General features: G+C 46.5%; 1 protein-coding gene across 4 annotated transcripts in view; it reads right to left on the bottom strand.

Annotated features, from left to right (window-relative positions):
- Positions 1-18,784, bottom strand: part of TRANK1 (tetratricopeptide repeat and ankyrin repeat containing 1) — a 97,203-nt gene extending 78,419 nt beyond the window's left edge. Inside the window, exon 1 of one of the 4 annotated variants that reach the window (XM_086365863.1) lies at positions 18,514-18,784. Coding sequence is in view for 2 of the 4 variants with exons in the window: in XM_086365862.1 (XP_086221988.1) it covers positions 17,894-17,916 (23 nt within the window). In the remaining 2 variants the exon portion in view is untranslated. Of the gene's footprint in view, positions 1-17,893; positions 18,105-18,513 lie in introns of those variants that run through there. The other 3 variants (XM_086365861.1, XM_086365862.1, XM_086365860.1) reach the window with 3 other exon arrangements.
- Positions 18,785-22,142: the final 3,358 nt, after the last annotated feature.

Genomic DNA, 22,142 nt, shown 5'->3' with positions numbered 1-22,142 from the left:
GTGTCCCCATTTGACAAATAGGCAAACTGAGGCGAGGAGCACTCAGGGCCTTGCCATAGTCCCAGGGATAGGGGTGGTGCTGGAATCCAAGCCTAGGTGGACTGGCTTCGGGGGCGAGACTCCACTCTGAAGAAACCAGGCGGAGGCTAAACAGTGAGCGGCAGTCAGACCCCACCGTGTGCGGCACTGGCGGGCCACACATGGATCCATCACAGTCCGCACTTTCAGTTTGTTTGTTTTGATGTGGACCGTTTTTTTTTTTATTCAATTTGTGACAATATTGCTTTTGGTTTATGTTTTGTTTTTGGCTGCGAAGCATGCTAAGTCCTGTCCAACCCTTTGCTACCCTATGGACCATAAACCTCCAGATTCCTCTGTCTATGGGACTTCCCAAGCGAGACTACTGGAGTGGGTTGCCATTCCCTCCTCCAGGGGATCTTCCCGGACCAGGGATCGAACCTGCACCTCTTATTTCTCCTGCACTGGCAGGCAGATTAAACCACTAGTACCCCCTAGCTCCCTGACCAGGGATCAAACCAGCACCCCTACCCTGGAAGGTGAAGTTGACCACTGGACTGCCGGGAAAGGCTCCTGCACTTTCAGCTTTGTCAGCGGGGCTGAAGCTAAACGATCAGAAGGTAAAGACAGTTTCACAGGGGCAGAGTCTGCTTTTGCTCAGTTTCACTATATCCCCAGGAGGATTCAAGGTCCAGTTGTTGGGAGGTGGCCAGGGCTGCTTGGCAGAGGAAGCAGAAGTAAGAAAAATGCAAATGCACTGGCGAGGTTCTGAAACTAGCAAGTTGAAAACAAAGCAGGCGTGGGCTGCTGTCACTTTGTGTGTGTGTCTTTATTCTGTTTTGTCTTTTATTGAAGGATATTTGATTGTTACAGTGCTGCATTAGTTTCGGGTATACTGCAGAGTGATTCGGTTATACATGCACATATCTATATTCTTTAAAAAAAAATTCTTCTCCATTATAGTTGCATTGTGTGTATACACATGAAGAGTTCTATAACTGACTTACAGGCGCCAGACTGCAAACAAGATGGGCTCCAGGCAGCTGAAAGGGGCAGAGAGAGAGGCTTTTCCTCTGTCCCTTATCTGGGTACGACATAACAACTTAACAGCAAATTTGTTTACTTTTTTTGTTTCTTGGTGGTGGGGTTTTGTTGTTTTTGTTTTTTAATTGAAACCCTTTCAAAACATCCTCAAAGTAGTGAACAATCCAAGATCAACTCTGGAAAGCTGGGGGTACAGACAACTGCAAAAACAGAGGGCAGAGACAGTAATTCTTAAAACCGACTCCTTCCTGCTCCCACAGAAAGGTGGGCACAGACAGCACGGGATAAGAATGCAAAGTCAGGACTCATTCTGAGGACTACGATTTGCTTTCTTTGCTGTTCCTTCTTTTTGTCTTGGGGGAAAGGGTGCAATTTCCACACTTCCTGCGCTGTCTTATTCCCACCTCTGAGCACTGTGTTGTCTTTCTATCCCATCCAACATCTACTATACACAGATGAGCAGTACCTGCCATCAGGAGCTCAATCCTCATGTAATTACTTCCACACAATATCCTGACATAGAACATGGGCTTACAGGTTGCCACAAATCCTCCGTTCAGTGCCCACAGGAGTACGACTAAAAAATGATCTCATGGCTCCATAACTTCCCATAAATACAGAACCTTAAGTTTCCACCCTACTCACTCCCCTAACAAATAGAGCAAAGACGCACAAAAGCAAGACCCAAGTGTACAAAACTGCTCCTGACCTTGCAAAGCAAGCATGAAGAAAATGTTCTGACGTGATTTTATGAAGCAGCTTGGTTTCTGTCTGAGGGGGACAGGGAAGTTTCAGTCCACAATTGATCCCTGCTGTTCAGAATTGCCGATACAGCCAACTGAAAGTCCTGTTTCCCCTGATGCTCATATTAAGACTGGACTCATCTCAGATTGACTCACTCTTGTCCTGCAACTAACCAGTACTTCAAAGTATGCTTTTTGTTAAATTCTTAATGGAACGTTTCTCTGTGAGGAGAAAAGCAGAAATAGGACTCCTGGGAAGGTCATAAGTTCATGCTGCTGCTGCTAAGTCGCTTCAGTTGTGTCTGACTCTGTGCGACCCCATAGACGGCAGCCCACCAGGCTCCCCTGTCCCTGGGATTCTCCAGGCAAGAACACTGGAGTGGGTTGCCATTTCCTTCTCCAATGCATGAAAGTGAAAAGTGAAAGTGAAGTCTCTCAGCTGTGTCTGACTCTTTACGATCCCATGGACTGCAGCCTACCAGGCTCCTCCATCCATGGGATTTTCCAGGCAAGAGTACTGGAGTGGGGTGCCATCGCCTTCTCCGAGTTATGTTCATATTGCTTTACAATTTGATGTTTATGGGCTAAAAATTAACACAGGACAGAAAACCCTAAACAACAGGGTCCTACTGTATAGCACAGGGAATTGTATTCAATACCCTGTGATAAACCATAATGGAAAAGAATAGAAAAAGAATATACATATATATATAACTTAGTCACTTTGCTGTATAGCAGAAATTAACACAATGTAAATCAACTATGCTTCAGTTAAAAACAACAACCTTGTATCTGTCCAACCTGAGAGACGAGACATAGACTTTCAAAGAAAAACCAGAGTAATAAGAAAAATTTTAATTAAGCAAATATGCAAGTCTATACATAATTCTCATGGAAACTTTTATTTGGGGATTCTCTGACAGTTCAGTGGTTAGAATTTGCTGTTTTTATTGCTAGGGCCAGGGTTCAATTCCTGGTTGGGCAGGGGGGATTTTTTTTTTTTAATCTCTTTAAAAACAGCCACTGGGCCTGGCAGAGCAGCTGCACACACGGCAGTGCGGAGGCAGAGAAGGGGTTGGTGATACCGTGCTATAAATCTGTGGTCCAGTCCACCTCCCTAAAATAAAAAAATAAAAAAAAAAACAGCCACTGGCACTTGTAAAATTGCAAGACTGATGTGGAAAAAACAAACAAAACTTTACTCAAAAGATAGTCTTGAATTTTAAACTTTAATACACAACATGTTTCTTTTTTTAGTTTTATTTTATATTGACGCATAGGGAATGGCAACCCACTCCACTGTTCTTGCCTAGAGAATCCCCATGGACAAAGGAGCCTGGTGGGCTACAGTCCATGAGGCTGCAAAAAGTCGGACACGACTAAGCACAGGTAGTTAATTAACAATGTTATGTTACTTTCAGGTATATAGCAAAGCGATTCATTTATACATATACATGTATCTATTCCTTTTCAAATTCTTTTCCCATTTAGGTTATTACAGAATATTGAGCAGAGTTCCCTGTGCTATATATAGTAGATCCTTGTTGGTTATCTATTTTAAACACAGCAGTGTGTGCATGTCAATCCCAAACTCCCAATCCACCTCTCTCCCCATAACATGTTTCTGTTTGGGAAAATTCACTATTACAAAATATCAAATCCTCTCTAAATTAATTAATGTACTTTCCAAAAAAATTCCAATTAAAAAACATGATATTTAAAGAAATTAATGCAAGAATTCTCAAGTTCATCTTAGAATAAACAGGACAGACTAGCCAAAATATTCTTAATAAAAGAAGTATAAAGAGAAAATCTTTTCTGACATTTTTAAATGTATTTATAAAACTCAACTAAGTTTTAAAAGTATGATATTAACATGAAAACAAGCAGATCAGTGGAACAAAACAAAATATCCAGTAGTAGACATATAAAAGAATTCCATGTATGAAAAAGGTAGCTCTTAAAATAGACAGGGAAAGAATGAATCGTTGGTAAAACTGGCACAATATCTGGAAAGGATGTTAATTTTTCTTTTTGGCTGCAATGCCTGGCATGCAGGATCTTAGTTCCCTGGCCAGGAATTGAACCTGCGCCCTCTGCAATGGCAGTGAGGAGTCTTAACCACTGGACTGCCAGGGAAGTCCTGGAAGTTAAATTTCTAATTCATAGTATTTGGTAGGCCAAACAACAGACACACATACACACACTCCAAAGATGCCCATGCCCCAACCACCAGAACCTCTGAATGCATTACGTGACGTGGCTAAAGGGCCTTTGTAAATAGACAGAATCCAGGCTGTTTTGTTGTCGTCATTGTTTAGTCGCCCAGTCGTGTTTGACTCTTTTGGGACTCCATGGATTGGGATTTCCCAGGCAAGAATACTGTTACGGGTTGTATTTTCCTCCTCCAAGGGATCCTCCCCATGCAGGGATCAAACCTGCGTCTCTTAACATCTTCTGCATTGGCAGGCAGATTCCTTACTACTAACAACACTGGTGCGTGTTCATTCACTAAGTCATGTCTGACTCTTTGTGACCCCATGGACTGTAGCCCATCAGGCTCCTCTGTCCATGGGATTTTCCAGGCAAGAACACTGGAGTGGGTTGTCACTTCCTTCTCCAGAGAAGCCCTTATCTAGGTGAGCCCAATCTAATTATATTAACCCTCTAAAGCAGAAAAACTTATCTGGCTAGAGTCAGAAAGATGCTGGAGAAGCGGAAGGCAAGAGAGATGCAGAAGCAGACGTGAAACCTGAAAAAGACTAACCCCATCGCTTCGTGCCTCGAAGATGGAGGGGAAGCAACAGGAAGGGATGTAGGTGGCCTTGGAAAGAGAGAGAGGCTCCTGGGTGATAGTCGGGTAACAGGAACCTCAGTCCCACAGCTGCAAGCAACTGGATCTTGCCAACAACACGAATGAGCTTAGAAAAGGATTCTGGGCAGACCCTCCTAGCCGCCAACATCTTGATTTCAGCCTCGTGAAACCTGCCACAGGAACCAGACTTCTCACCGACAGACTGTGAGATTATCCGTCTGCATGGTTTTAAGCCACTGTTTGTGGGCATTTGTTACGGCAGCTAAAGAAAACGAATACACATCATACACCAAAATTCCTTCTAAGTCGATGGAAAAAAAAAATGCTAGTGTCAAAAAGACACCAGGGCAGTGAAAAGCAATGGCTGGCACACGCAGCAATGTGAAGAACCTCAAGAATATTATGCTAAGCCCGACTCAGAAGACTGTAGGCTGTGGGATTCTATTTGGCTGATGCTCTAGAACTGGCAAATCTAAGAAAGCAGAAGAGCGGTTACCCAGGGAAGGAGACAGGGTTACTGACTGGAAAGGGGGATAAGAGCACTTTCTGCGAGATGGAATGTTCTCTTCGGTGACTGGGGTGGGGTCACACAGGTATGTACACTCATCAAAGCTCACTGAACAGGATCCTTAAAATCTGTGCCTTTGCTTAGATGCAAATCTCTCATTTTTTAAAAAGCATTGAGGAAAAAAAAAAAAGCCCTAAGAGAAAATACAGCTACAGGTTTCAGATTATCTTCAACTGCTCTAGGAGGAAACCTGGTCAGATCTAATCAAGTGCCACACACACAGGGCCTTTGCCCCAGTAGTTCTACTTCTGGGAATCAATGTTGCAAACCGATTGCACACACAGGAAATGGTATGACATTATTCACTGTCTAATTGTTTATAATAATAAAAGACTGGGACGAGCTTGAATGGCCATCAACAGAGGACTGGTTTAATAAATTAGAGTGCAGCTGCCCCCACAATGAAGTATGCACTTTCTTTAAAAACAAAGAAAAAAAAAAGGGTGAAGATGAAAAAAAAGGTGAAGATGCTTTGTATTTCCTGATCTGGGATAATCTGCAAAATATTTTTGCACAAAGCAAATGCAGGATAGTGTATACATTACACTCCATTTTGTGCAAAATTTTAAAAGACAGAGGGGAGAGCTAAATAAGAATATATAGATCTGCATTTGCTTATATATGAATAAAGAAATTCTGGAAGGATGCATGAGAAATAAAATTACCTTTATTGGGGTACGGGGTGGAGGAGGGAGACCTAATCCCACCTTTTCATTGTAACCTTTCTGTATTTTTGATTCTCAAAGTACATAAATTTGGAGAGGCTTTAATGCGATAAAAAATTGTAAGTATCTTCACATTTAAGAAGGCCATTCTAATGATACCAAAAGCAGAAACCACACAGTGATAGCCATGAATTCATTAAACGTTTAAAACTTCTGTACATCAGAAACCTCAGAAAGTAGTTTAATAACACCCTAAGCAGCAAGATTATGGATGGAGAATCAGTCTCACACACAGCTGATGACAAGACTTAAGTAGTACAGCTTCTCTCTACAGAAATACACAAGCTTTTCACACAGCTGCTAGGAATTTATTCTACAGACATATTTCATTCAAGGACATGAGGATATTAATTGCCTCATTGTCTGTCAAAGCAAAAAGGATACAAATCCAAGAGCCCAACAAGTGGAGACATTTATACAAAGAATGTACCACTCAGAATAGAACACTATCATTGTTAAGAATAAATAGGGCAGATCCAAATGAAGAGATGTCAAAATACGCAACGAAGGTGAATAAAGCCAGTTGGAGAACAATCTGTAGAACAACTTGGAGAGTCTGAGGACAGGTTAGTGTACTTGTATATATCTGATTTGATCTATTGGGAGAAGACACTAGAGAGACACTTAAGAGAGGAATAAGTGGAGATCTCTGGGGAGATCTGGAAAAAAATGGAGAGGATGCTCCTCAACCATGGGAAAATAGCTTTCTGTTAAATCACCCAGTTTGTGGTCATACAATTTCTTACTGCAGACCTAGGAAGGTAATACCTCTCTGAATATGTTCTCAGAATTACTAAAATAGAAAGGATTTCAGAAAGTGAGATGGTTGGGCTAAAATTATCAGAGCAAGGGAAATGCTCTAAGCCAAATCTCCCCAGGCTCAGAGATTTGGGGGGCCCGACCACGGTCACACCGGGGTGAGTATCAGGGCTGAGATCCAGGCTGATACCTGTCTCCACCCAGCATCCTGGTCTATAGCACCTGTGGGTGGGCAGGGAAGCCAGGACTAGAACCCACTGTTGCCCAAAATCCAGGAAGGTTCAGGTTAGTGGTACAGGCCATGGAGATCTCCATTATTTCTGTGTGATCCTTGTAACATTTACAGAACCTTTGTTTTGTTTACCCAGCAAAGAGAAAATATTTTGTTAAAAAACACAGCCCTGAGGTTATACAGAGTGAAGTAAGTCAGACACAGAAGCACAAATATTGTATGGTGTCGCTTACGTGTGGAATTTTTAAAAATGGTACAAATGAATTTATTTACAAAACAGAAACAGAGTTACAGATGTAGAATAATCTTATGGTCACCAGGGGGGAAAGGAGGGAGAGGGATAAATTGGGAGATAGGGATTAACATATACAGACTACTATACACAAAATGGGGCTTCCCCAGGGGCTTATCAATAAAGAATCCACCTGCTATGCAGGAGATGCAGGAGACCTGGGTTTGATCCCTGGGTTGGGAAGATCTCCTGGAGGAGGGCATGGCAACACACTCCAGTATTCTTGCCTGGAGAATCCCATGGACAGAGGAGCCTGGTGGGCTACAGTCCACAGGGTCCACAAAGAGCTGGACACGACTGAAGTGACTGAGCACGCGCACACACATAAAACAGATAACTAATAATGACCTTCTGTATAGCACAGGGAACTCGACTCAACACACTGTAATGACCGATACGGGAAAAGACTAAAAAAAAGAGTGGATACACGTATGTGTATAACTGATTCACTATGCTGTACACCGAAAGCTAACAATATTGTGCATCAACTATACGCCAATAAGAATTAAAAAAAAAAAAATAGCTCTGAGGGGAGGGAAGAAAAGACCATAGCCCTCAGATCCGTTTTCACAGGGGTTCTCTGAAATTGCCAGTCAGTTAAGCAGCTGAGAAAAATCTGTGATTCAAGGCCTTGAATGAAGAGTGGAAGGGGTCAGTGCTGTCAAGTATGAAAATGGACCCAAATCCTTCTCTCCTGCAATTGTTCCTCTGAATGGAAGGCCAAGGTGCGTGCAGCGGGGTCCAGGATCTCACGTGGGCTCTGGGTGCCAGACCTGCAGGCCCGAGAGTCCCCTTCCCTGGGGTTTTGGACTGGAACTTTGGGAAAAGTTCCCCACTCAAGTAGGCAGCTCCAGAGGGCGAAGCCTTATCCCCCACCCCAACCCTGAAAAGAAAACCCTCTCGGTGAGAAATAACGGTACCTTTACCCAGAGAAAGGAGGGGCAGAAGGAGGGCCTTCTGGGGCCCTACAACCCCACATTTCCCTGCCTCTGAGGCCCACAAGCTCCTTGCCCCTTCCCTGGTTGCCAAAGACAGTAGCAGCCTTCCAGAACCTTCCACCTTTTGCCCAAGTCCTTGGCAATTTTTCTTTCATTGACTAGTGCCTATTCCCCCCCTCTCTACAACTTCACATTAGACACAGCTCCCTATCAGGGGTTCTGCCTCCCCCCACCCACCCACCCAGCCCTCTGATCACAGTATTCCTTCCTGCAGGGCCTGATGAGGCTTCAGAATGATTTCGGCATCATTCTTTCTAGGTGGCCACACATTCACACCCCAGATGAGTCCTGTGTGCCATTCTGTTTGCATAACAAAGACTTGAGCCAGAATGAATCTGTGCATCCAAGCATGAACACTCAAAGTGCCCTATAGCAGCCCAGTGGAAGTCACCTGTTCCCCACCTCACCCTCAGCTCTGTATCCCCTAAGAGGCATGCAGGTCCCAGAACAGCCATCCCCAAGCTGGGTTCACACATACCCTCTGGACACATCCTCCCCATCTTTGTTATTAGCTCTCCTTGCCCCAGACTAAGGGGCTTCCCAGGTGGAGCAGTGGTAAAGAACCCACTTGCCAATGCAGGAGACACAGGAGACTGAGGTTCAATCCCTGGGTCAGAAAGATCCCCTAGAGAAGGAAATGGCAACCCACTCCAGTATTCTTGCCTGGGAAATCCCATGGACGGAGGAGCCTAGGGGGCTACACCCCATGGGGTTGCAAAAGAGTTGGACACGACTGAGTGACTGAGCACACACACACACACCTCAGAGTCACCCAGCTCCTGCTCAACTTCTTTATCACCATCAGTGAGACATCCCTGGATCCATCAGATCACAGGCTGTGCCCTGGTTACAAAAGCCCTCCAGGGTCTTGAGGCCCCACCCCCACCTCCTCTCAAGCACAATTTCCATAAAAGTTCCAAAGGACTTTCAGACCTGTGGTCCTCCTCCCCGACTGACACTCTGAACCCCAGCAAACCTGTCACCTGCCGGGCTCACCCCAGCTAAAGTCAGCCCTGCTGCTGTGAACATTTCTGCCCAGGCCCTGTGTGTGTAGCTTTTAAAACTGCTTAGGGCCCTGAGTTAGGACCTAACCAGTTTTCAACATATTAAATATATTTCCCCCACAGTCTCAGTATTTCAGGCCTTGTGCTAGGTCTCAAAAGCTCCATGCTAGCCACTGTTTTTCTGCTCTCCCCCATAGACTGAACTCTTAAGGCACAAACTAAATTTTACAACAAGACACAAATGTTAAGAAAAGCCAGCCACACAAAGTACAAATCAAAAACAACCAAGATCATACTGCCAAAGCTGTTGGTTATTGGGGGAAAACCAAGGAGAAAGATGTTGACCCAAATTTATAAGCACCTGTTGAAAATCCAAAAGTCAGCAAACAGGGCCACATGTCACCTGTGATATGACAGTGCCAGGCACTGAAAAATGCTAACAGCAAAGAATAATCCTATAAATCAGTGACTCCTAGATTTTTTTTTTTTTTTGACAAACAGTAACATTTGCACACACAGGAAAGAAATCAAAGGGAGCCTAAATAAGGTTGCCAACTCCTTGATTTGCCAAATCAGAATTTTTTTTAAGTGTACCATCTTAAAAAATAAATAAATGTGTGCCATCTGCTGTCTGCATAATTTCACAAGAGATGGAATCTTTTAACTCCAAAAAAAAAAAAAAAAGACAAGAAAGAATGTAAACTCAGATTAAAGAAGTTCATTCTCTAAGGAAGGACAAGCTAAGAGCTTTTGGGCACATTTTAGTATTGGATAGTGTGCAGGTGAAATGAAAGGCAAATGTTCCAAGTCTCTAAAACCACCAGGGCACTGGAAATATTGCTGAAGGGCCGAGAAGGATACATCTCAACTCCTGGCTCAGAAGTGGAGTCTTAATCACTTGACCCCCAAAGAGGAAGGCCATAAGGAGACCCCCCTCCCTGTGGTGGCCAGGGGTGGGCAGTTTCTCCTGTGTGTGCCACAGACTGGCCTGTTTGCACTGTACTATCTGGATGAGGGCAGTCCTGGGTAGCTGCATGATAACAGGTAAAATTCACCAAGCACTTATTCCACGCCAGGCCCTGTGCTAAGCCCTTCTCAGACATTCTATCATCAAATTGTTCCTAACAGTGCCAGTGAGGGAGGTATAATTATGATCCCAGTTTTACAGGTCCGGAAACGGGTTTAATCGAAGAAAAGGGACGTCTCTAAACAAGGCACAAACCTAAGTCTGATACCAAAATCTGTGTTCACAACACCCTGAGAGGTTAAGTGAAGAAAGGGTCAGGGGACTGGGGAAAACAGAAAGGGTGGCTTTGAAAATGAAAATCGAATGCCCAAAACAGTGACCCTGAAAAGTTGGCATTCCGGACTCTGCCTGAAGACCAAAGAGGGTGTTCCATAGGGGCACGCACAGGCTGCTCAGAAGTCTTGACTCAGGATCTGTGCTAAATCCAGGCGGCCCAGCTACTGCCACAGTCCTGGTATTTGGGCTTCCCACTCTCCCTCAGAGCACCTGGGAGCTACGGATGGTTGTGAAGTGGGAGCAGCCCCAAGGAGGGCACAGCCCCACCCCCACCCCACGACAGCCCTAGAACAAAGGTCAGCCCAGGCGGGCTCCACTCCACATCCCTTCCCAGGCCCCTCTGTAATATTTTGCTGCTGCTGCTCTTCATTTGCTAAGTTGTGTCCAATTTTTGCAACCCCCTGAACTGTAGCCCTCCATGCTACTCTCTGTGGAATTTCCCGACCCAAGGATCAAACCCATGTCTCCTGCGTGGTAGGTGGGTTCTTTACCGCTGAGCTACCTAGGACCCTGTAACATTTTAGATGCAGATTAATGGCCTCTGTTCCTCCTCCCACCCCTCTGAAAGGCAAGACAAACCAGTGGAGAGCCTGAAACACCATCCACTGGGGCCTGGGAAGGGTCCAGAGGTGCCCAGGAGCTCCCCTAAATAAGAGTCTCCCCCAGACAGGGTCCCTGAAAGGCACCTCCTCAAAGGGAGGTACCTTAGCAACGCTGGGGAGATCTGAGTCCCTCCGAAGTTCTAGCACCAGCTGACAGGTTCCTGAAACACAGGGTTTTGCCCTTGGTCTTGAAAAAAGTGTGAACTTTGGCCAGGCTGAAAAGACAGCCATCCGTTCTCCCAGCCTTCTAAATAAAATACAAAGCTGTTTAAACACACACACATCCTTCAACTTACCTTTCCAGCCTTCTCCCTGTTGTAACCACATGATCCCAAATTCATCTGGCCCCTTCCCAGTCACACAGCTTTGCAGTCACAAGGCTGGGCCCAGCCCCACAGGGAGGACAAGCGTGCCTCCTCCTCACAAAAGACCAAGTCCACAACCCTGGGATCCAGTCCCACTGGGGCTATGCCAGGCCTGGGGTCAGACAGCCAATTCCCTAACCCTCACCTTCAGCTTCTTTAACGCTAAACACGGCCGGAGTCACCTCTATGACTGGACTTCCTCTTTCCTCAGCCAGTCAGCAAGCATTGAGCACCTTCTGTGTGCCAGGCCCTCTGCTAGATGCCAGGACATGCGCAGAGACCCACGTCTCTGCTGCCCTCATGAAGCTCACACTCGGGGGCAGACAGACCTGTAAAACGGGCATTGCTTACAGTATTTCTCCGAGGAATAAATAATACATGAAAGGCATTTAACACAGAGCCAGGCACAATGCACGAGGGCTAAGCCGCTTCAGTCGTGTCCAGCTCTTTGCGACCCTAACGGACTGTAGCTCGCCAGGCTCCTCTGTCCTTGGGATTCCCCAGGCAAGAATACTGGAGTGGGTTACCATGCCCTCCTCCAAGGGATCTTCCCAACACAAGGATCGAACTCACGTCTCCTGCGTCTCCAGCACTGCAGGTAGATTCTTTACTCACTGAGCCCCCTGGGAAGCCCATATTGGAAGCATACAAGGTAGCATATTATATTGGTTTAGCATACAAGACTTTTTGCTCACCATTTTTCTTTTTTCCTCTTTCATAAAACAATATTGTTTAAATATAATTGATATATAACCTTTTGTAAGTTTAAGGTGTGCAGTGAGTTGATTTTTTTTTTTACAGTTTTTTTACTCTTTTGGCCTAGCCTCGCTGCATGTGGGACTCTTACCTCCCCAACCAAGGATCAAACCCACATCCCCTGCATTGGAAGCCGGAGTCCCAACCACCAGACCACCAGGGAAGTCCCCAAGGTGTTGATTTTATATTTATCTGTTTCAATATGCTTGCCACCATAGCATTAGCTAATACCTCTATGATGACAGACAAGTATCATTTCTTTTTTGTAATGGGAAAAATTAAGATCTAGTCTCTTGGCAACTTTGCGGTTTATAATACAATGTTGTTGGCTATTATCATTATGCTGTGAGTTAACTAGATCTCTAAAACCTATTTATCTGGGAGTTGTTAAAAGACATTTACCCACCTCCTTCCTCATGGCCTCCTGCGCATGCCCAGTCCAAGAGGACCATTCCAGGTGGGGTGAACCAGCGGCTACGCTCACCTAGTAGAACCTCTACACACGTCCTCGTGACGTGTTTGTATATAAGGAAATGGTGCTCGTCATTATTCTTCATAATAAGCTGCCCCCTTTATCTGGAATGACCCTCTCTTCTCCGGCACCCCTCAATCCGGCCTGCTGAAAGTGCCCTCCATCCGTCTGGGCGTAGCACAAAGCTTACCTCCCAGACTTCGTCCAGGGATGGAGGATTCAGGAGCTGGGAACCCTTCTGGAAGGCTTGTCTGCATGTCCACTCACCCTTTCTCCCTGGGCTGCCTGGCACTGACTCTGTTCTGCCCCCATTAGCAGTGCCTAGGTCTCACGTACTTAAATCCTCCATCGGCCAGGATATGAGGTATACTGGCCCTCTGGTATGTGAGGAGCACAACTGCCTTGGAAAGCGAGAAAGCAAAAAGTGGCAAGACCAGGTAAGACGCTGACGGGAGAACAAAGGGTATATTAGAGACAAAATCTGAGTCCACATTACAGAGACCCTTAGTAACTGGACAGTGGGTTCAGACTCCAGACGCCAGTGAGCCTTCGAAGCTACCAATTTTTGAGGCTCGAGGTAGAGTGGACCCTGATGGACAATGGATGAGGTGATCCAAGGGTGACCACAGGCGAGATCCCCAGGGACCGCAGCTGGACACGAAGCTCATCCCAGTTGACACTTGTGATCCAAGTACTTTTCACAGTAACTCAAACTACTCAGTAGAGTGCAGTAATTCTCTATATTTTCTGTTGTGCAGCTTCCCCCCAAATGGCCTGGTTTCCTCTGAACATGCTACCCTATAATGTGCCACTCTGGCATAGTGATTATTATTTTGTATCAAAGGTAGTTGAGAAACAGCTGGTGCGAAAAGGACACTCTGACCCTCCTTCCCCCTCTGAAAGCAAAAAATAAATTTCCCATGGGAAAGGCACCCTCTCTGTACCAGAAGGGTAGGAGGCATCCTTATCAGCAGAGATAGAGAATTTAGGGTGAGAGAGCTGTGTAAACAAACCTTGTTATTTTTTCACCAGTTTATTACCCCAAGCCCAAGCCCCTTTGTCAAAGCTCCTTGTTTCTTTGCCTAAAAGGCATAAAAGCTTCCTGAATCAGTTAGACTTCTTTGAGTCTCATATTTTTATGGCGCACCCATATGCAGGAAATTAAATTTGCTTTTCTCCTGTTAATCCCTTGTGTCAATTTTAATTATTAGAACCAGCCAAAGAACATAAAAGGAAAGAAGGGAACACTTTTCTACCCCTGCACCTTCAAAAGGTCATCACCGTTTTCTAAGGTCAGCAATCTTTCTTTTCATTGACAGGAGGACTCAGCACTTACAAGATAAAAACATCTCAATCTAGATGTCATCAGAACTTCAAACAGAAATAGCTAAATCCAGACTCGGCTTGTCTCCGACAAACACATAGGAGGTCCCACCAGCTCACCAGGTTCAAAGAAGCTAAGACAAATGTGCTATGGGGACGCAGGTGGGCACTGATGCTGATGTTCAACGCCCAGGCAAAAGATGGAGTTGATTCAGGTAAACTGGGTCGGGGGTTACAGGTAAGGCTCAGTCACACTTTCAGATGTTCCATAAAATCAAGGAAACAAAGCAATGCTTACTTAGGAAATCTGAGACAAAGAAAAATGTCTGATCAGGCAAAATGGACAACCTTAGTGACCGAAGGGAAGAATACTGATCTTGGTTTGGAAACTGTGACATTTTGGGGTTCGAAAGATGTCTGTTTACCTGCTTCAATACCTTTTTTTAAAGTTTCTTATTTTGCCTTTTTTAAATTTTGTATTGAGGTATTTCAGGTGAACAGCAAAGGGACTCAGCGATACACATCCATTCTCCCCCAAACTCCCCTCCCATCCAGGCTGCCACATAACATTGAGCAGAGTTCCTTGTGCTATGCGGTAGGTCCTTGTTGGTTACCAATTTTAAATATAGCAGTGTGTAGTTCCCCAGTGGTCCAGTGGTTAGGACTCTACATGCTTTCACTGCTGAGGGTGTGGGTTCATTCCCTGGTCAGGGAACTAAGACCCTGCAAGTCGCACAGTGAAGCCAAAAATTAAAAAAAAAATAAGTTTAAAACCAAATGTTCTCTCCACCCTTGCCACTGTCCCACCATAGATCTCAGTGGTAACATAAAGAGTCATCTTTGCTAAAGAGACTGTCCATTTCCCCCTAGTTCTTCCTTCTTATAAAGATGTGTCCAAACAAAGATTTCTGGGCCTTAAGAAACTCAGGCTACACTTCAAGGAAACTTGTTACAAAAGTCATGAGACACGGTCAGCTGTGTCAGTGCCTGGAAACCCAGAGGCAGGGCGCCAATCGGTCAGCTCCACTTTTCTGTCTGGAAAGGCAATGGAATTGTTCCTGGAGGCCAAGGAAAGCACTACCACACCCAGGACAATGACCAGAGGCCCACAACCCAACCCCACTTCAGTTTTTAAGAGCATCCTCAAGGTCACTTACCTTTCCCACCTAGACAGAGGCTCACGTGCTCTATTTTGCCCGCTAACAGAATCTTCATCCCAAGAAGCAAAAATAAAATACTAAGAGGGTACACAGCATAGCAACGGGCCTTTGGTAGCAAGTGCAGGAAAAAAGAACCAATCAACAAAGAGACGTTGAAGAATTCCATCAAGTCTCTTTTCGGTCCCTGAGAGAGTGGGTGTCTAAGGCCAGATCTACTACTAATTAGCTGTAACGACTACCAGGTGATGAGCCTCAGCTTCTTCATTTATAAAATGTTCACTGCCCTGCTGCTGACCCCACTGTGAAATTCTGTGCAGAGACTTAAAAGAGTCCCCTTTGGAATGTATGAATCCAGGGCTCCTGGCAGCCTTTCAGCATTCTCCTTCCTGCTTACTCAAAAAAAAAAAAAAGACAATGGCAAGAAGCCATTCCTCTGCTACCTCCCCAGCACTGACAGGAGGCCCCACCCATTCACTGGGCTCCTGGCAGGCAGAAAGCCTGGTGGGGCCAGACAGATGGAACCAGAGGAACCAGAAGCATCCTTCAGCCTGCCTTTGCAGCCACAACCTCTAGTACTCTCCTTACTCAAGTTTGAATCTCAGCTTCCCTCATGTCTCCTAAACCAATTCATCCCTTCCAGACTTAGTTCCCAGGGAAATATGGATACTCTCCTCCACCTCTCTGGGGGTGCCTCAAAGAAAGCTTACACTTGCCACCGCGGACTGATTAGTCAGTGATCAAACCAAGTTAACGGATTACGACTAGGTTAAAAAAAAAAAAAACAGAATATGGAATAGAATAGAAAATATCACTGTCCTCACTCCGTAGAGTGTAAATATCCTGTGAGGCTCTTCTTGGGGTCTGAGATGGCACTAGTGGTAAAGAAAATTAGAGACACCGTTGGATCCCTGAGTGGGGAAACTCCTCTGGAGAAGGGCATGGCAACCTACTCCAGCCAGTGTTCTTGCCTGGAAAATCCCATGGTCAGAGGACCCTGGCAGGCTACAGTCCATGGGTTCACAGAGACTCCCACATGAGTGAATCGACTTAGCACTCACGGCGCTCTTTTTGGAGTTTTATACTGATATATGCATGTGCCTGGGTGCGGATCTCTATTGTGGATCTCGGTCAGGAAAAGACAGAAGCTTATAGGCTGGAAGCAGTGGGATCTGACCCTGGGGACAGATGCCCCCATACACCCATTCCCCCTCCATCTCCTGTGGAGGATACAAAGGCCGGCAGAGGGTACTCAGAGCTCATGCATCCATCCTGCAACTGTACAAAACAGAGATGGCTGCAAAACAATTGAAACTTCTGACTCTCCTCCAGGGTAGTACTTTCTATAAAGCACAAAACAGGATAATCCACAAAAGACCAAGCCATCCGGGTAACAGTCTTGCCTCAGAAAGGTGCCTGGCACTTGGGAAGCTCAGCGCCAGGCAGGGGCTGAACCTGGGTGCTGAAGGCCCTGGGCTCCCTGCTTTCCTCCCACGTAAAGGACTGATTAGGTCAACAACTGGACTGGGGACTAGAAACCTCAGAGCCCACCCCTTTCTCGCTCCTCTTAAAAAAAAATTTTTTTTTTGGCAAATTGTACATCTCCCGATAAATTTTGCCTGCTGCTAAGTCACTTCAGTCGTGTCCGACTCTGTGCGATCCCATAGACAGCAGCCGACTCTGTGCGATCCCATAGACAGCAGCCCACTAGGCTCCCCTGTCCCTGGGATACTGGAGTGGGTTGCCATTTCCTTCTCCAATGCATGAAAGTGAAAAGTGAAAGTGAAGTCGCTCAGTAGTGCCCGACTCTTTGCGACCCCATGGACTGCAGCCCACCAGGCTTCGCCGTCCATGGGATTTTCCAGGCAAGAGTACTAGAGTGGGGTGCCATTGCCTTCTACAAAATTTTGCCTAGTATGAACCAAAGCTTGCAGACTGCTAGAAACGCCCCTAACCGGGAATCGGGCTGCAGAAAGGCAGTTTCAGCCAGGTGGCTAATGCTCCGGGCTCCCAGTAGGTGTGCGGCGAGGGGGCGGAGTGCATCTCCCAGGCTCCAGGCTCCAGGCTCCAGGCTCCGAGCCCGCATATGCAAACGCTCGGAAGCAGAAGCCTGGGTTTTTGGGACTCCGCCTCTGAACCCCGGGCCCTTAGTGCTATCCCCTCCTCCCAACTCTTCTGGCCGAGGACGGTGGGCCTGAGGAAAGCCCAGCTCACGATCGGGCGGGCTGGGGAAGAGGCCTGCTCGGGGCTGGATTCGCCAACCTCCTCCAGCTAGGAAGCGGCCAGCACTCCCCTAAGGTCCCGGCAAATCCCGGCCCGCGCCCGGGCGCCGGCCAGTCCGACGCGTGCCCCGCGGGCGCGTCCGCCGGTCTTAACATTCGCTGCCCTGGGATCTACCGGAGGAGGCGGGAGGCGGGCCCCGGAGCCGCAGATTTGGTGCCGGGTTGGGGACGTGGCAGGCCGCGCGCCGCCGCAGTCCTGTCGCAACGCGCGCCCCTTCCCCAGGCGCCAGGAATCCCGGAGCAGCCCCCCACCCCCACCCCGCGCCGGACCCCGCGCAACAGGCCCGCGTCTGCACCTAGATGAGCGCAGGGACCGCCTGCCCCGCTGCGGCCTCGGGGGACGCCGGCCCCAGCGCGCGGCCGCCTCCCTCCCGCCGGAAAGAGGCACGGCTGAAGGCCGGAGGCGCCCCCCGCGCGTCCTGCGCCTCTACGCACCTAGTTACCCGCGCGTCCCACATGGCCCGCGCCGCCGCTGCCGCCTCGGGAGCCGCTTCCCCGGGGACGGACTCAGCGGGCGGGGTCGCCTGCTCGCGGTAGCTCGGCCCCCTCCGCTGCGACGAGCGGGGCGGGGGCGCAGAGACCCCGGCGCCCGGCTGTATGCAGCCGCAGACCTATTCCAAGTTTCCACGTAGTTGCGAGGGCCCGAAAATTGTCACGTGCACGTCGCCGCTGGGTGGGAGGGGGTGTTTGTCATCGTGTGTTTTAAAGAGGCGCTTCGATGTCTCCCATCTCGCGGGCGAGCGCTCCAATGGGGTTGCTCTCGGCCACCTTTGGAAAAACGAGTGCTTCGAGCCGTGCACCTCGAGGGACCGGGCGCGCGCACAGCCCCCTCCGACAGGTTTTGGTCACGGTGACTTTTCACCCTAGCTAGGCCGCCGCGATTGTCCGGGAGACAGGAAATGGTCAGCCAATGGCCTTGAGCCCCGCCCCCGGACCTCTCGTCCCCTCCAACAAAGAAACTAGGGGGGCAAGCCCGGGGTAGATGCGCCTCGTGCCCATCACCTCCACTTCCTATCTGCCCCGGTTGAGTCTTATCTTGGACATGGAGTACTTACTGGGTGCTCGGCCTTCCATTCTAGGGGTGCTGGTGGAAAGAAGCCGGCAAGGCCCCCGACATCTTGACGCTCACCGGCATGCTCATGGCGCCGGTGGAGGAGTGACCCTCTCACTGCAGGAGGGAATAGAAAGGAACCTCCTGGAAGGGCAGTGGTCCCCGAAGGAGTTGGGGGGCGGTTAGGACGACCTCAGACTGCATTTCCCTGGCGCAACAATCTGCACAGCCTCCTACCCACCACCTCTGCTTTGTCCTCAACTTCTCCGGAACTGGGATCCCTTTCCTCCACGCTGGGGATTTGGCCCAATCAGAGAGCGGAGCCTGCAGCTCTCCCTTGGGCCGACTGGGGCCTACACTGCCTCCTGGTGGTTCTTACACCCGTCTAGGGGAGCACTACAACCGAGGGATCTCGCGGGGCTTGAACCAGAGGAATAGTAGAGTTTTCAATGAGGCAAGGAAGATTTGGTGACCCATGGACACACCTATGGATGTGAGAGTTGGACTGTAAAGAAAGCAGAGCCCGGAAGAATTGATGCTTTTGAACTGTGGTGTTGGAGAAGACTCTTGAAAGTCTCTTAGACTGCATGGAAATCCAACCTGTCAATCCTGAAGGAAATCAGTCCTGAATATTCATTGGAAGGACTGATGCTGAAGCTGAAACTCCAATGCTTTGGCTACCTGATGCGAAGAACTGACTCACTGGAAAAGGCCCTGATGCTGGGAAAGATTGAAGGCTGGAGGAGAAGAGGAAGACAAAGGATGAGATGGCTGGATGGCATCACCGACGTGATGGACATGAGTTTGAGTGGGCTCCGGGATTTGGTGATGGACAGGGAAGCCTGGCGTGCTGAAGTCACGGGGTCACAAAGTGCCGGACACAACTGAGCCACTGAACTGAACTGGCCACACCTAACGCACACAGCCTATGGTACTTCTTCTGAGTCAAGAAGTAGCCTATCAGTCTAGCCAGTGTTCTCTGTGCTTCTGCAATCTCACCTCCTCCCATTTCTTCTGTGCATTAATCTCTCCAGATACCGCATTGCATCACATACAGTTCAAAAACTGTTGATGGCACCTCTATTGCCCTTTAGCAGCTGGGCACTTGAGACCTTCACAATTTTACCCTACCCTTCCAGGCTTAGCCTCCTCATACACACTCTACCCCAGTGGTTCCATGACTTGACTGCACACTGGAATCATCTGAGGGTCTTTCAAAAATACTGATATCAGGGAATTCCCTGGCAGTCCAGTGGATAGGACTCTGAACGTTCACTACAGAGGGCCTGGGTTGAAGAGCTATGATCCTTCAGGCTTGTAGTGGGAGGGGTGAACGGAGGGCAAAATAAAAGAAATGTTTGATGTCTAGCCCCTTCTCCTACTTAATCTGTTTTAATTGGTATGGGGTATGATATGAGCCCAGGATTTTTAAAAGCTCCCCTGGTGACTATGGTGGTGGTGGTTTAGTCGCCAAGTCCTGTCCAACTCTTTTGTGACCACGTGGACTGTAGCCTGCCAGACTCCTCTATCCATGGGATTTCCCAGGCAAGAATACTGGAATGGGTTGCCATTTTCTTCTCCATCCAGAGGATCTTCCTGACCCAGGGATTGAACTTGAGTCTCCTGCGTTGCAAGTAGATTCTTTACTCCTGAGCCACCAGGGAAGCCCCCTGGTGAGTACAACATGGGGCAAATTTGGGAAACAATGTTAGTCTCCAAATCATTGAAGCTGTTTGCCATTTCCCAGACATCATTGGTCCTTTCACTTTTAAGAAACTTGACATATCCTTTCTTCATTTCCCCAACATCTCCCAGTTCTGCATTTAGAAAAGGCCCTTGCAACTTCTTCCAGCATGTCTCTCTGTCTCTGGTGTGGTTTTTTTTTTTTTTTGCCAACTGCAAGGAATCACTTTTTCCCAGAAGGCCTAGTCAAGTTCTTACAAGGAAGGCAAGCCAGGAGATTGGTGAGTGCAGAAAGTTTAAAAGATGCCTCTAAATTTTGATGCTTTGACCAGTTTCTATAGCATCTCAGAATCTTTTTTTTGTTTTGTTTTGTTTAGAATCTTTTTATCATACTTCTTCTTCTGTATCTTTTATCATAGTCTTCAAAACAGCCACATCAACTTAGTTCTCAAGAGTTGCCTTCCTTTTAAAAATTGTTTATTCTCTCCCTACTACTTTTATGTCTTTATCAAAACTATTCATTCTCACAGTTAAAAGAGCAGTCCCCCCTTCCACCTGATCTATCCCCCCAGGGGCCACAAACCACTTTTACCTCTGTCAGTCATTTTGATGGCTGTATTCATGTCCTGAAAAATGCTCTATTTCTTGTTTTGTGTCTGTTTTTTCTTTTTTTTCCAATTTTGTTCATCATCAAATAATTTTTTTTTCTGATTGTACTTGTCTGAAAACTTTCACTCTCAATATAGTTCGGCTGGGTATAGAATTCTAGGTTGGAAATCATTTTCCTTCAGGACTTTGAAGCTATTATTCCAATGACCACTAACTTTCACTATTGCTGTTGGGAATTCTGAAAGCATACAATTACCCAATTTATGTGACCTCTTTTTTTTTAATTTTAAGAAACACTCAAAATCTTTTATCCCCAGTGCTTTGAAATTGCACACTGATATTCTGTGATGTGGGCCTATTCATCCATCCACTGAATACTGAGTAAGTTCTTTCAGTATTTCAGGCTCTTTGATTCTTGGAAATTATCTTAAATAATTTTATTATTTCTTCTCCTTCATTTTCCCTATTCTCTCTTTTTGGGAACCCTATTATTAAAATATTGGACTTCCAGAGTTGATCTGTATCATAAAGTCCCCTAATTTTCAAGCCACTTCTCCTCTATTTTCCATCTTTCTGGGGTTTCTTTTTTTTTTTTCTCTAACCTTTGAGAGAGTTCTTCTGATCTTTCTAAATGAGGTTTTTGTTTTTTTAATTTCTGATACCACATTTTGATTTTTCCGAGAGCTCTTTCTTATTCTGTAAGCATTCCTTTAGTGGTCCCCATTCTCTTTTCCACGATTACATACCTTTTCTAATTTCCCTGCAGATATAGTAGCTTTTGTTTTCTCTACATAGGCTCTGTTGCTTGAGTTCCTTTTTCTGTTTCTGTTTTTTGTTTTGTTCTCCTTGTTACGGATTTTCCTCAGATGGTTATCAGTTCAGGATTAAGAATGAGGGAACTAGATGTGCATCAACAGAGAACAACTGAATAAACCATGATATACTCACACCATAGAGAACTATGTATGCTTTTGAGTCATCAGGAGGATCACTATTTAACACTATGGGATAGTGGGCAGAAAATACTAAGTGGGGAAGAGTAATATGGAGAGGTCAATATTTTAGTGCATGTGCTTATATTTTCAAAACAATGGAAGGAAAATAAAAAACTAAGACAAAAGATTACCTATAAGGGGAAACAGAGTAGAGGGGAAAGATAGGGAACCTAGGCTTCTTTAAATATACTTTGTTTTATAGTTTTGACTTAGAAACCAAGGGAACCTTAAATATCATTGAAAACTTAAACCTAATTTCTGAAAAGTAGTTTCTAAAATTGAAACCATACTGTAACAAAAAAATGTATATCAAGTGGGTAGCACCACCAAACAAAAATTATTTCAA

The sequence above is a fragment of the Bos grunniens genome, chromosome 22 (assembly GCF_055505025.1).
Source record: "Bos grunniens cultivar Pamir isolate PY7600 chromosome 22, Bosgru_T2T1.0, whole genome shotgun sequence".
NCBI classification, from domain to species: Eukaryota; Metazoa; Chordata; class Mammalia; order Artiodactyla; family Bovidae; genus Bos; species Bos grunniens.
The sequence above is the reverse complement of the archived record's forward strand: the minus strand, read 5'-3'. Positions and strand labels throughout refer to the sequence as shown.